General features: G+C 41.2%; 1 protein-coding gene across 1 annotated transcript; it reads left to right on the top strand.

The window, feature by feature from the left end:
* The first annotated feature begins 1,121 nt into the window (after nucleotides 1–1,121).
* On the top strand, nucleotides 1,122–8,722 carry SLC25A4 (solute carrier family 25 member 4). The gene is made up of 4 exons (XM_075259109.1): nucleotides 1,122–1,329; nucleotides 5,956–6,442; nucleotides 6,759–6,899; nucleotides 8,276–8,722. Exons 1-4 carry the CDS (start codon nucleotides 1,219–1,221, stop codon nucleotides 8,431–8,433), a joined length of 897 nt encoding a protein of 298 aa, XP_075115210.1. The 5' UTR covers nucleotides 1,122–1,218; the 3' UTR covers nucleotides 8,434–8,722.
* Nucleotides 8,723–14,416: the final 5,694 nt, after the last annotated feature.

Genomic DNA, 14,416 nt, shown 5'->3' with positions numbered 1-14,416 from the left:
TGCCTGGAAAAAATAATTCAATATAGATGTTTCACTGTTCTAACCTTTGTTTCAGATTTGTGGCATTATCCAATACTTTGAGCATTAAGGCTTTAGGACTGCGGTGAATATACTGACACTTCCCAACCTTGGAAGGTTGTTATTCAGGTGACAATATACAGTGGAAAAGACTCTGACTGCTCCTTCATTGACTCTTCCTGTGGTGTCATGTGCAGATTTATTTGTAGCCCCGGAGTCCTGTGAAGCTATAGTAACAGTGATCCAGCTCTGAGACGGAGCAGCTTGTGCTCCAGTCACATCGTCTGTCACATGGTGACTTTACTTTCATTGGCATAGAAGTTATTACGTACAGAGAAGGTCTGCAATGTCATACGGAAGTGGATGTGAAGGTGACTTGTGCGTATTCTATAGACACAACCATAGACAAAGTAACTATTTATAATTCCGGCTAATCAAGATGTGTCCGTGTATAAGGAAGAAATCTATTATTATTTAGCAATTCTACTGTCAATGGAAAATTCTGTACTGGGTCACATTGTCTGCAGGATGGCGCCAAACTGAGCTGAGGCCTCCTCTCTGTATGCCCCTAGGAGCTTGGTACAATATGTAAGTGCTTGCTTGAATGTCTAATAAAAATCCACAACCATAAGCAATATATTCACACTTATTATAAGATAGTACTATGAATATAACATATATCATTATTACATTGTGGAAACAATGACTTTATAAGGGGTGAACTTTTTCCATCTGGTTATAATCTATGTAGGTCCAAATAGGCAAAAATCTCTGTGTTTTGGGGGTGCAAGGGGTCATCCTATTATTATCACCATTATTCTGAACTTATCCTTAGTGTCCCTATCCTTTCTTAGATTACCCAGCATGCTATTAATATTATGAGTACATGCCGTGACAAAAAAGCTGCTCACTCCGGAGAAGATAACATTAAAATGTCCTTTAAATGTCCCTATGTGAATCATGGGGGTCTCCATGAAGCAACATGTCTCCCATGCCCCTTGTGCCCTCTGATCTGGGTACAGCAGCCAATTACAAGCATCCCTCCAGATCCCACCCCTGGGGGAGATCTAGTGTCTTTATAAAGAGGAGTTGGTTTGTCCCTCGTCCTATTTTGGCTGGCAGTGCAGACAGGGAGCTGCCTGAAGAAGGATTGACACTATAGTATAAGGAAGCAGGTGCTTAATCTCTACCACTGCCAAGATGGGTGACCAAGCTATGAGCTTTCTCAAGGACTTTTTAGCTGGTGGTATTGCTGCAGCTATTTCTAAGACAGCTGTCGCTCCAATTGAAAGAGTAAAACTGTTGCTGCAGGTAAGATCCTTAATGCTAGTAGTAGTCGTAATAGTAATAGTAGTAGTAGTAATAGTGGTCAGGGTAATAGCAGTAGTCTATTTATTCTCTAACATATGTTCAATGCATATCAGTATTCTTGGAGTAACCCTTTACCAACCACATTTCCTTTAATCCTTTCCTTTAATCCTTTAATAGTCCCACAGTGGGGAAATTTCAGTATGTTACAGCAGCATAGTAATACAGGTACAGGATAATACACAGTAATATAATACAGATGTAGACACACATATGCTGCACATGTTTTCTACTAGAATATGTCTTAACTACTGCACAAGAAGGTATTCGGGGTTAGTACATGGTTGCACTCTCTCATTCTGAGAAAGTACAGCTTCCTCTAAGTTGCAGGGTACATGGAGCTTGGAAGGTCACAAGATGTACAAACCACATTCTAGTGTCAGAGTACACGTGAGCCAGAATGGGTAGGGGCCAGGGGAGGGCTCTGCATGACATATTCCAGGCAAAGCTTTGAGTGACTAAATATGGAAAGTGTCTCCTGCTCTGCCCATTGACTGTTTTTAGAACAGGACTGACCCGTCACATGGTTGTCCTGAAACACATGTCAAGTCAGTCTTTTTAACAAGAGACACCGCTATGGAATGATCGCTGTATTCTGTTGTTTTTTTCTTTTGTGACTTGTATCTTTTGACACTGTAAAAGGCTGTAACGGCAAATAGTAATAGCATGCGTAATAGTAATAGTATATTGAAAGATTATATTATGTGTATTAGTAATGTGATGTGTAATGACGTGTAATAGTAAGGAACAATATATATTGCACACTACATTATATAAAATCATCATAAAGAATAAATGTGTCACATAAATACACCTTCGATTCCATTTATAACATTTTATCATTTGTGATGTCAATCTTTTATCCGAGTCTTACCTCATTTTCACACATACACCAGCAGATAGCTGTCACTATAATTTTTGATGCTTTTTACAACTTGCCTAACATCTAATAACCTACATGCACCATTGTGAAGTAATATCATTCATAACAGTGCACAACCCTACACACGAGTACAGGGTTCAACTACTGTCGATCACTCCAGACAGAACATGGGTTCTTGCTTAGTTCGATGCAGTCAATTCCTATACTTATGGGTCCATTCCAGGCCGGGGAGAGGATGGCTGTGACATTTTTCAGTGGGATTAGCAACAGAACATCCAGTAAAATCCCAGTCCCTTCTTGATCACTTATTTATCTCATACAGGTTTTATTGGCTTCACTATTCTAAAAAGCCCTCATATGCATTAGAGAATTGTCAGCTGAACCTAGCAATTTTGGTGGGATCAATCAACTATCTTATATTTATGGAAACCTCCTCACTTGTCCCCAAATTTCAATGGCCATTTTTTCTTGTTCTCAGGGTAGATTAGCTGTCCCACTAAAGGTGTCTGACAGCTGCCTACTGCCCTCTCCCCATTCAGAAAAACATGCATGCTCAGCACAGGGTTGGGAGAAATTGCCATTGGACAAACAGCGGTGTTTGAAGGTTTAAAGTTGTTGTCTAGGACTTGTATATTGATGTCCTTCCATTAGCATGGGTCATCAATATGTGGTCAGTGAGGATCTGACATCCGGACCTCCGTTGATCAACTGGTTGAAGTGCTGCAGCGTTCAGCTGAGCACTGTGGCCTCTTCACTGCATATCAAACACAGTGCCATAGGTAGCATAGTGGCTGTGCTTGGTACTGCAGCTCAGCCCCATATACTTGAATAGGACTGAGCTGCATCTGTGCCATGTGACCAGTGAATGGGATGTCATTAGCACAGCGAAGAGGCCACAGCACTTGCTCTATCCATCTGTATAAATCAGATCTATCTATATACTGTATCTATCTAGCTCTCTATCTAAATCATATCTATCTATCTATCTATCTATCTATCTATCTATCTATATCTTTTCGTATTATAATAGATTTGAAAAATTTTAGATAAGTATACATTGATTATGACATCACCTTTCTGTTGGTCCTCATTAAGTCATTTCCCGTTCCGTATCCATAAGGCCATTTCCGTTTCCTATAGATGTCAGGCTTTCCTGGATATCACTTCATATTGCACAATTTTTCTAATTGTGGCTGCCAGCTTTAGAAAGTTTTTGCTTGTGACAGCTGAGTAACAACGGAGAAGAGTGCTCGGGACATCTGGATCAGACCCAAGGGTAGACATAAAGAACCTGTCCGGCTATGTAATGGAGAAGCTAGTAGTAGAAGTATAATGATTGGGTTACTAGAAATAGGTAACACATCAGATATCATTATCACCTTTATACATCCATGGTCAATGGTGCTGCACTTCTATATCTAATAGGATTTGTATATCCTTAGTTCATAGCAAAGCTTAAATGTTTTCCATCACTGGTGCGTTTCAGTCATCTAGAGCTCTAAACAATGGCTGCCAAGTTCCCATACAAGAAACCCAGTGGACACCATAATAGTTTATGGGGTAACCTCTTTTTAAAAGAATTAGGTTTCTGTTTTGAAAAACGAATGCTATTTTGAACCTAGCGTAAGCATGCAAGTAGCGCTCTCTCACCTTATGTTTATATTGTAACATTTTTTTTTCTGTAGATTGTGGGCCCCATATAGGGCTCACAATGTACATTTTTCCCTATCAGTATGTCTTTGGAGGATGGGAGGAAATCCACGCAAATACGGGGAAAACATACAAACTCCTTGCAGATGTTTTGTCCTTGGCAGGATTTGAACCTAGGACTCCAGTGCTGCAATGCTAACCACTGTGCTGCCCCTGTTTATATTGTAACATTGTATCTGATTGTAATTGGATGACATTGTATCCTTATTAGAGATGAGTGAGTACTGTTCGGATCAGCCGATCCGAACAGCACGCTCCATAGAAATGAATGGATGCACCTGGTACTTCCGCTTTGACGGCGGACGGCCGCTTAACCCCCCCGCGTGCCGGCTACGTCCATTCATTTCTATGCGAGCGTGCTGTGCGGATCGGCTGATCCGAACAGTACTCGGTCATCTCTAATCCTTATCCTACAGAAAATGTTAGTAGAAATGATTCCTCTAGACTCACACATATAGACTAGGAACAAAGTTAGGATTTAATTTTCCTGCTCTTCAAGGCTATGTCCAGGAGAGTTTATATATTTAGTAGGAATATTCAGTCTAAATGGTCCTCCAATATACCATAGATATAGAAGAAAATGTAAAACTCTTTGTCACTATTCAGAGATTTCTGTTACTGTAATTTGTGTTAGATTTCCAGTAACTGAAAACTATGAGCAGTGCTTAAGGGGTATAGTCACTATTTAGAGATCTTTAGCCTAAGATCTTAGATTTCACCAACCTTATCTCTTCACATGTGCCTATGCCACTGGTGGCGAACCCTTTTGAGACTGAGTGCCCAAACTGCAACCCAGAACCCAATAAATTATTGCGGAGTGCCAACACGGCAATTTAACCTTAAAACTCTGTGGCTCCACAATTGTGGACCCACAAATTACAGTTGTGTGAATGGGGCTTTACAGAGATTGTACTGAAAGGTGAAGGTCTCTGCATTTGGTACTTTTCAACAATTAACATCGCACATGATGTTTTATAGAGACCGTGCAATGTTATTACATACTGTACTATCACATGTCTGCTATAAGACAGATACTGCGGGGCCACACGGTGGCTCAGTGGTTAGCACTGCAGCCTTGCAGCACTGGAGTCCTGGTGTTCAAATCCCACCAAGGGCATAAAACCAAGGAGTTTGTATGTTCTCCCCGTGTTTGCATGGATTTCCATCCCATATTTCAAAAACATACTGATAGGGAAAAATGTACATTGTGAGCTCTATGTGGGGCTCACAAACTACATTTAAAAAAAAAAAGTGGTGCCAGTAGCTGCAGTGATCAGTTGACTGGTGAGGGTGTTGTGCGCTGTACCCCTACTAATCTAGTACTGGACAGTTCATCAACATCTGTTATCCTGGAAAACCCTTGTAAGATTTGGCAACTGGAGCTTTAAATAAAGAAGAGTGATGCTTTGCAAGGTATTCAGGTGTATAGGGGAGGACAAAGTAGAGAAGTATACTTATGACTAGAGCAGAAGTTATGGCATGGTGTTGCTATTAGTTAGCCTTGTCAGGGAAAGGTTTACTTTTTCCTGAAACAGCGCCACTCTTGTCCGTGGGCCATATCTAATATTGCAGGTCGGCTACATTAATGAGAATGAGAGGACAGGTGGACTAATGAAAAGAGAAACAATAAGTTTATATTGTCCAAATGAGTCAAAGACAGATGGTATAAGCAGGTAGCACTGGATGTCACTATTCAAGAATAAATATTACATATAATATCATTCATATAACGTCACGGATTAGACATCTACCATTTACCACTGTAAATTATTATTAAATTGAAGACAGAAAGGTGTAAATTTATGACATTCATTAACAATCTACAAAAAATAATACAACATTAAATTTCACGTATTGAAAGTTTTGATTTTAACCATGGAGAGCCATATACATGTACATTATACATACAATTACCTGAAATGTACTGAGCCTTGTAGCCTACACGAACACTTACCTTCTTCAACCTTTCTCTTTAGGTCCAGCATGCCAGCAAGCAAATTTCAGCAGACAAGCAATACAAGGGTATTATGGACTGCGTGGTCCGAATTCCCAAAGAACAAGGCGTCATTTCCTTCTGGAGAGGCAACCTGGCTAATGTCATCCGTTATTTCCCAACCCAAGCTCTCAACTTTGCCTTCAAGGACAAGTATAAGCAGATCTTCCTTGGGGGTGTAGACAGGCACACTCAGTTCTGGAGGTTTTTCGTTGGTAACCTGGCATCTGGAGGAGCTGCTGGTGCCACCTCCCTGTGCTTTGTATACCCCCTGGATTTCGCCAGAACCCGTCTTGCTGCTGATGTGGGTAAAGGTCCAGCCCAGAGAGAGTTTAGTGGCCTTGGAGATTGCATAGCCAAAATCTGGAAGTCAGATGGTGCTAAAGGTCTCTACCAGGGATTCAATGTGTCTGTCCAGGGTATCATCATTTACAGAGCGGCCTACTTTGGTGTCTATGATACTGCTAAGGGTAAGAGAAATACTGCTTCTTATACTGCCCTGGGGTTACTTACTGATACACTATTATCTGCATACAATATCTAGAACAGTGACGGGGCAAAAAAATAAAGATATATGTATATATATATATATATATATATATATATATATATATCTTATATTTTGGATGTCCATCATTCTATATCTTCTCAGTTAAAGGTGTTCAATTATAATAATAATATTAAGCCCATGACAGCCTACACGGACAGTATAGTAAATCTTGTGTTCGCCATTACCTACAGTATGCCGCTACCTCATGCTAAACTGCTTTTGTTATTTTCTTAAAGGCATGCTGCCAGATCCCAAGAACGTGCACATTGTGGTAAGCTGGATGATCGCTCAGTCCGTCACTGCCGTAGCTGGTCTTGTGTCCTATCCCTTTGACACTGTCCGACGTCGTATGATGATGCAGTCTGGCAGGAAAGGAGGTAAGATAAGTGTGGATAAAAGGAGGGAGCGGGACTCCCAAAATTGGGACCTTGATGATTTAAAGAAAATCAGCCACATTTATCACTGATCTGTGGGCAGCAGGTTATAGAGGAGAAGGTGCTGATCAGACTCACATATAGTTTAGTGGAAAAAGATTCAGTATAGGTTATAATGTTTCATAGACTTTCTGAATTTTTTGGGTTGGCCTTGGACACGGAGTAGTTTAAATACCCTACATTGTCAGACATGTTACATATTTTGTAGCTTAGTACTTAAAGGAGTATTCCAGTCAGAAACACTTATCACCTTTATATGGTCCAACAGGGCATGTGCTCGACTGCGGCTCATTTCTAATTCCTTCGAGCCTTGCTACTTGGGGTGATAGGGCACCAGGGCCCCTGTTCTGGCAAACAGTGGGGGTTGCAGTGATCAACCTGATAAAGGTTTCTGTAAACACATCGTTTTTTGACCACAGCGTTTTTCACATAAAGTCCTCAGAGTTTTCCTCTGTGGCCTTTCTTCCTCTATTATACCTACATTTAGCAAACAGTCAGCAATTCCATAGCTATAATTGACGTGGCAAATTACAAAGCGTTTTTGAAATCGCCGTATTTCCATTTTTTTTTCTGCAATATGTGGATAGGATTAAACAGAATCCCACGCACTTTGCAGGTAGTGTACAACGCAGCGTTTTCACAACATGGGGCCCAGTCTCAGTCTATTACTGTCCTTCATGTCAATTTGGAAGCAGACAGAAAAAATATTATAGTGGTTTATTTGAGAATATAAAAAGTCTGTGTCCTTTTTAAAGAAACAGGGGCACTCTTGTCCATAGGTTGTATTTGATATTGCAGCTCAGCTAAATAGGCTTAGGCTGGTGGAATAGTATAACCCCCCCCCCCCCCCCCAAGAAAAAAAAAAAAAAAACAGGTACTCAAAAGTAATCCTGTAAGGGTCCTTTAAGTATTTAGGCTGAGGTTAGGTTCACACCTGCGTTGGGGTTTCCGTTCTTTGGGCCCAAAAAATGCTTGCAGGACTTTTCTCTCTGTATTTTTCAATTGGAATGAGGGACGGACTCCCTGAATGGTCCCCCAAGGCAGGTGTGACCGTAGCCTGAGAAATACAATCCACATGCCATATGTCCCAGCTCAACTAGACCTCCTATGAACTGATTAAACAGCATCAGCATGACCGGGCCAGGTAAAATGGCTGACATATATATAGACCATATTTCCAGGAGCCAACCATGGTCATGTGAAAGGTCCTTCTGTGACCCGTCTCACACTTTTGTAACACAAATCACTTACACAATTGTACAAGATATAAAATGGCCTTCTGTAAACCTAATATTTTGAACATTTTGCTTCCCAAACAGCTGATATCATGTACAAGGGAACAATTGACTGCTGGAAGAAGATTGCCAAAGATGAAGGAGCTAAAGCCTTCTTCAAGGGTGCTTGGTCCAACGTTCTGAGAGGCATGGGTGGTGCATTTGTACTCGTATTGTATGATGAGATCAAGAAATATGCATAAACTAATAAACGTGTCATGTTAATCCTTCCTATATATAATTCATAAAGACTTGGTGACGCTTCTGATTTCAGGAACAAATATCTATTTCCTCAGGAAACTAAGAGCGTGAAGGGCAGATATGCAACAACCGGCGCAGACGCGTAATATGTACAGGTTTAGAACTGGTACAATCTCATCTCATATGTACTTTGTTGCATTTTGTATGCTTGTAGCTGGAACCACGAAACGTGAAACACACAAAGGGATGAAGTTATGTAATTTATAAATAAAATATATGTCTTACAAAGAATTATTATTAATTATTATTTAGTAGTGTATCAATAGCCTCTTGTGGTTTATAAGTCTAAATAAGCTTGTGCAATGTTCTACATATCTCCCTGACGACACATCAGCTGTGCCGATCCTATGTTATTCCTTCTACAAATGTATGAATAAATTGACAACAGGGTGGGGCAAACACGGTGGCTCAGTGGTTAGTACTGTAGCCTTGCAGCGCTGGAGTCCTGGGTTTGAATCCCACCAGGAATAACATCTGCAAGGAGTTTGTATGTTCTCCCCGTGTTTGCGTGGATTTCCTCCCATTCCACAAAGACATACTGATAGGAAAAAAATATATACATTAAGATCCCTAGATGGGGCTCACAATATACATTAAAAAAAAAAAAAAATGACAACACCATCGTATGCTGTCAGTACTGAATGGACAGTCAGAGAGGGCAGGGACGCACTTCCCCAACTGGTTGTCAATTTATCCAGAGATTTCCAATAGGAATGACAGAAGGACAGCACAATACACAGTTATAAGACAATATTTTATACAATGGGGAAATACAGCTATTTACTGAAACAGACATGTTAGGAAAGTTGACAGATCCTGTATAAATATGTGGAATAAATGTATTTGATACACTAGGGTATGTGTTCACACTACTCATAAATGGTCACATTGACAGTCTATTCACAGTCAGCCTGCGCTGGACAAGGAAGTGTTAGCTCCCATTACTATCAATCTAACTATATTTCATTTATTAATATACACCCCAAACAGTAATATATTATATACACTCACTGGCCACTTTATTAGGTACACCTGTCCAACTGCTTGTTAACACTTAATTTTTAATCAGCCAACCACATGGCGGCAACTCAGTGCATTTAGGCATGTAGACATGGTCAAGACAATCTCCTGCAGTTCAAACTGAGCATCAGTATGGGGAAGAAAGGTGATTTGAGTGCCTTTGAACGTGGCATGGTTGTTGGTGCCAGAAGGGCTGGTCTGAGTATTTCAGAAACTGCTGATCTACTGGGATTTTCACGCACAACCATCTCTAGGGTTTACAGAGAATGGTCCGAAAAAGAAAAAACATCCAGTGAGCGGCAGTTCTGTGGGCGGAAATGCGTTGTTGATGCCAGAGGTTAGAGGAGAATGGCCAGACTGGTTCGAGCTGATAGAAAGGCAACAGTGACTCAAATAGCCACCCGTTACAACCAAGGTAGCCAGAAGAGCATCTCTGAACGCACAGTACGTCGAACTTTGAGGCAGATGGGCTACAGCAGCAGAAGACCACACCGGGTGCCACTCCTTTCAGCTAAGAACAGGAAACTGAGGCTACAATTTGCACAAGCTCATCGAAATTGGACAATTGAAGATTGGAAAAACGTTGCCTGGTCTGATGAGTCTCGATTTCTGCTGCGACATTCGGATGGTAGGGTCAGAATTTGGCGTCAACAACATGAAAGCATGGATCCATCCTGCCTTGTATCAACGGTTCAGGCTGGTGGTGGTGGTGTCATGGTGTGGGGAATATTTTCTTGGCACTCTTTGGGCCCCTTGGTACCAATTGAGCATCGTTGCAACGCCAAAGCCTACCTGAGTATTGTTGCTGACCATGTCCATCCCTTTATGACCACAATGTACCCAACATCTGATGGCTACTTTCAGCAGGATAATGCGCCATGTCATAAAGCTGGAATCATCTCAGACTGGTTTCTTGAACATGACAATGAGTTCACTGTACTCCAATGGCCTCCACAGTCACCAGATCTCAATCCAATAGAGCATCTTTGGGATGTGGTGGAACGGGAGATTCGCATCATGGATGTGCAGCCGACAAATCTGCGGCAACTGTGTGATGCCATCATGTCAATATGGACCAAAATCTCTGAGGAATGCTTCCAGCACCTTGTTGAATCTATGCCACGAAGAATTGAGGCAGTTCTGAAGGCAAAAGGGGGTCCAACCCGTTACTAGCATGGTGTACCTAATAAAGTGGCCGGTGAGTGTATATTATCCCTTACTGAATAAATATTGCACACAAATCCACCTAAATCCACCCAACGTTTCCCCAATAAACCAATATAAGTCAGAGGTATCAGTTTTAGTAATTACCAATGGGTGGGAATAACATGGCTGAATATGGTTATGTAATTGTAAAGGCAGCTACAGTATAGAAGTGACCGTGCTTGTATTGATATGCCAAATACAGTCACATGTAAAGTATATACAGTAGAATGTAATGCATCCACCATTTGTGTATGCTGTAGTGCAACCAGCACCAATGGCACCAAAGTTTTTTGTTTAGATTTTTTTTTTTTTTCAGTGGCTGTTCACTACATGGGGCCTTAGACTAAAAGAAAACCCTTCTCCACCTCCACCAACTCCATCTTCACATTTTTTTAATAATAGGTTCTGCTCCACTCATTTCAGGGCAGTTGGAATTTTTTTTTTTCTCTACTGCCCACTCCCCCCCTTCACAAGCAATTATAACTTTTAGTTTCAGTGGCCAATATGCTAATTAGGCTCTATACTGTCAGGTGGGTGGTGCTGGGATGGAGCGACAGCTGGGGCCTGCCCACCAGACAGTTGAAAGCCTAATCAGCATATTGGTTGCATAAACTGAGGACTGGTTCACATCTGCGTGCAGTACTCTGGTTCAGGGAGTCCACATGGGGACCCCCTGAATGGACTACCGAACGCATTGGCAAGTGGTGTGCAGTGAAAGCACACGGACTCCATAGACTATAATGCGGTCCGTGTGCTTTCCGCACGGAACACACGGACAGAAAAGCACACGGACCCCATTATAGTCAAAGGGTCTGTGGGCTTTCATTGCACACCACTTGCAATGCATTCGATAGTCTGTTGGGGGGGTAGGGGGTCCCCATGTGGACTCCCCGAACTGATTACTGATGTAGATGTGAACCAGGCCACTATTTGCTAAATAGCAGAGTGAGATAAAGAAATAATTCCAACTGTGCCAGGACCAATAAAATATCACCAATTGAAAGATGAAAAGAGTCGTAGATGGTGTAGGTGGTGAAAGGTCCTCTTTAATAGTGGGGGGAGGGGCTTAGTTTCCTGTAAGGTGGTGTCATAAGGGAATTCTGAACACTACCAGACCTTTTTTTATTTTTTTTCTCTAATCATCATTAATGCAGGAGAAAACCAGATCTGAATATCACAGAGAGTATACAGACCTTTCATATATAACAGTTTGTAACAGTGTATATAAAAGTACCATTCCTGTAGGTGTAGGATATGTATTGATCCTCCAAAGCCTTTCGGCTGTGCTGTACAAAAGGCAATGTAAAGTAATACCGTCAAAAGAAATAAACCAAGCCGTATACAAAATACTTTCATCCACTCTCAAGGTTTACCCACTTGTTAAAGAAGGAATCTTTAATCTGAGCACATTTTATACGATATAAAAACTGGGTATAAGAGTAATGCAAAGACAATAGCTGCTGAAAACTGCGGCGGTGTGAACAAAGCATATTAATACAGGCATTCAGGATAAGAAGAGCAATGATGGCAAGAACTCTATAGGACATTACTGTACAATATGCATACGTTTAGCTGTAGATCTTCCTGGCCACTATGCTAACACATGCACCATAGTGTGGGCTCAGCTTTGAACATAGGATAAAGCATTAAAGGGGTACATTATTATACATAGCCTTCACATGTATACTTGGAATTGCATGTACAGAAATCTACGTATACAATATCAGAGATATTCCAATATGTGATCCAGTGATAGCGCACAGAAGTCCTTAATGCAGACTATTGTAGTACATAGGCTGCTTATGAAAACTGCATTGTCTGAATACATTCACAAGGAGAAGCTCAACATTTAATGGGAACCAGCTCCAACAGCAAGTGAGAGCAGGACACCAAAGGTATACGACCAATTTGTCCGTTACACCTCATCTTTGGTTGGCCTAATATACGGCTATCTCACCTGATGTCCACATATACATTCACATTTGGCTCGGCTGAGCAGTGCATGGACAAAGGGAGAAAGCAGATGCCGAACTCATCTGACAGCAACGTATCTCCCAGAGAAGAAAAGGATCGGCAGCTGAAATCCCACAGCTATGTTATGTGTATAGCATGCTCAAGTCACACAGAAGATTTCATGGCTAATACATAGTCTATACAGTGCTGCATAAAAAAGTACCCCATTCTTAAATATTTATTTTTTACATCTGTTTAGTCACATTTCCACCCTGGAAAGTGAAGATCTATGACATGACTGTATAGTCAGGTGATCCCTGTACAGAGGATGCCGCTCCTGGATCTACACAGTAAATGGAGCTGGTGGCAGACAGGCCCGTACTCTGTGCAGTGTCTGACTCCCACCAAGGATACTGATGACCTACCCTAATAACACAATCAATATGAAATACTGGGCAACCACTTTATGAATGCCCTTTCAATCTGGAAATCCATGGCATTCCAATATAGCACACAACACCAATGTGATTTCCTTACTTGCACCTAGGACATATCAAATCATCACTCTAAATGAAAAGCCCCTTTAAGAAATTCATTTTTAACAAAAAAAATGCCTAGAATGAACTATTTTACATAACAACAAATCCTCCTGTCACTTAGTAAAACACTGTAAAATAGGGCAATTATGTAGGCATTTTACCCCAATTACGATTAATGGTGATTATTTAGATCAAGCCCTTTTTAAAACTAAGTTGCTTATAAAGTATGAATTGGGCGAACCTCGCAAAATTGTCTTGTGAGGATTGCCTGGTAATATGGTGGAGGTGATCACACATTTAATTAAAAAAAATATATATATATATACTTTACTCATCTCTCCTGGAATCCAGCATGGCTTCCTGTTCTCTACAGGCCTTCTGACTGACATCAGGGACCGCTGAGGCTTGTGATGGGGCCTTAGCCATCACGTGGCATTGTGAAGCTGCATGACCCAAGAGACTGTTGCGACCCAAATAAAGGCCTCTGAAGTCAGTCAGAAGACCCGAAGAGAACAGGGAGCCACGCCCGAGCCCAGGAGAGGTGAGTAACTGGTTTTTTGAAATGCTTTATCACCTCCTTTGCACCTCCGCTAGTTATACTCTGGGGTCAAAAGATGATAACTACAGTTTTGGTTCAGACATTTTTGGCCCGACTGAAACTGCCGGTTTCACATATTTGCAGAAATTCACATCTGTTATCCCAGTTGACATTCGGTTTTGGTTATTTTTCGATTAATTGCCCACCCCTACTGTAAAGTATTTACTGCATGACAAAAGTATATGGACTCTGTTATAAAGCTTAATTACAAGATTACGCTAGGCAAATCTAATAGGCTTTAATGTTTTAGAGAGGAAGCATTGTACCTGTGAACTATACGTATTATGTCAGCCTATGTGCTCCTTGTCGAAGTGCCATCAATTCTCCTTAAAGGGAGTCTGTCAAGTCTTCCCAACTACCTGATCTGATAGTGGTATATGATAAAGGGAAGGTGCCAAGTTCAGGGACATATAGTTTTCTATAACTCGCTTTATAATTTTATGTAAAAGTCTGTTTAAGTGCTAATACCCAAAGCCTAACTTCTCCTGCCCACACTTGGGCTGAATTCACACGGAGTAAACTGGCGCGCAATCTGGCACGTATATGCGTGTCAGAGTTTGCGCGCTCAAAAAAGATCCCATTGATTACAATGGGGGTTACGATCGTATA

The sequence above is a fragment of the Leptodactylus fuscus genome, chromosome 1 (assembly GCF_031893055.1).
Source record: "Leptodactylus fuscus isolate aLepFus1 chromosome 1, aLepFus1.hap2, whole genome shotgun sequence".
NCBI classification, from domain to species: Eukaryota; Metazoa; Chordata; class Amphibia; order Anura; family Leptodactylidae; genus Leptodactylus; species Leptodactylus fuscus.
Note: the sequence above shows the minus strand (reverse complement) of the source record. Positions and strands in the feature narration are given on the sequence as shown.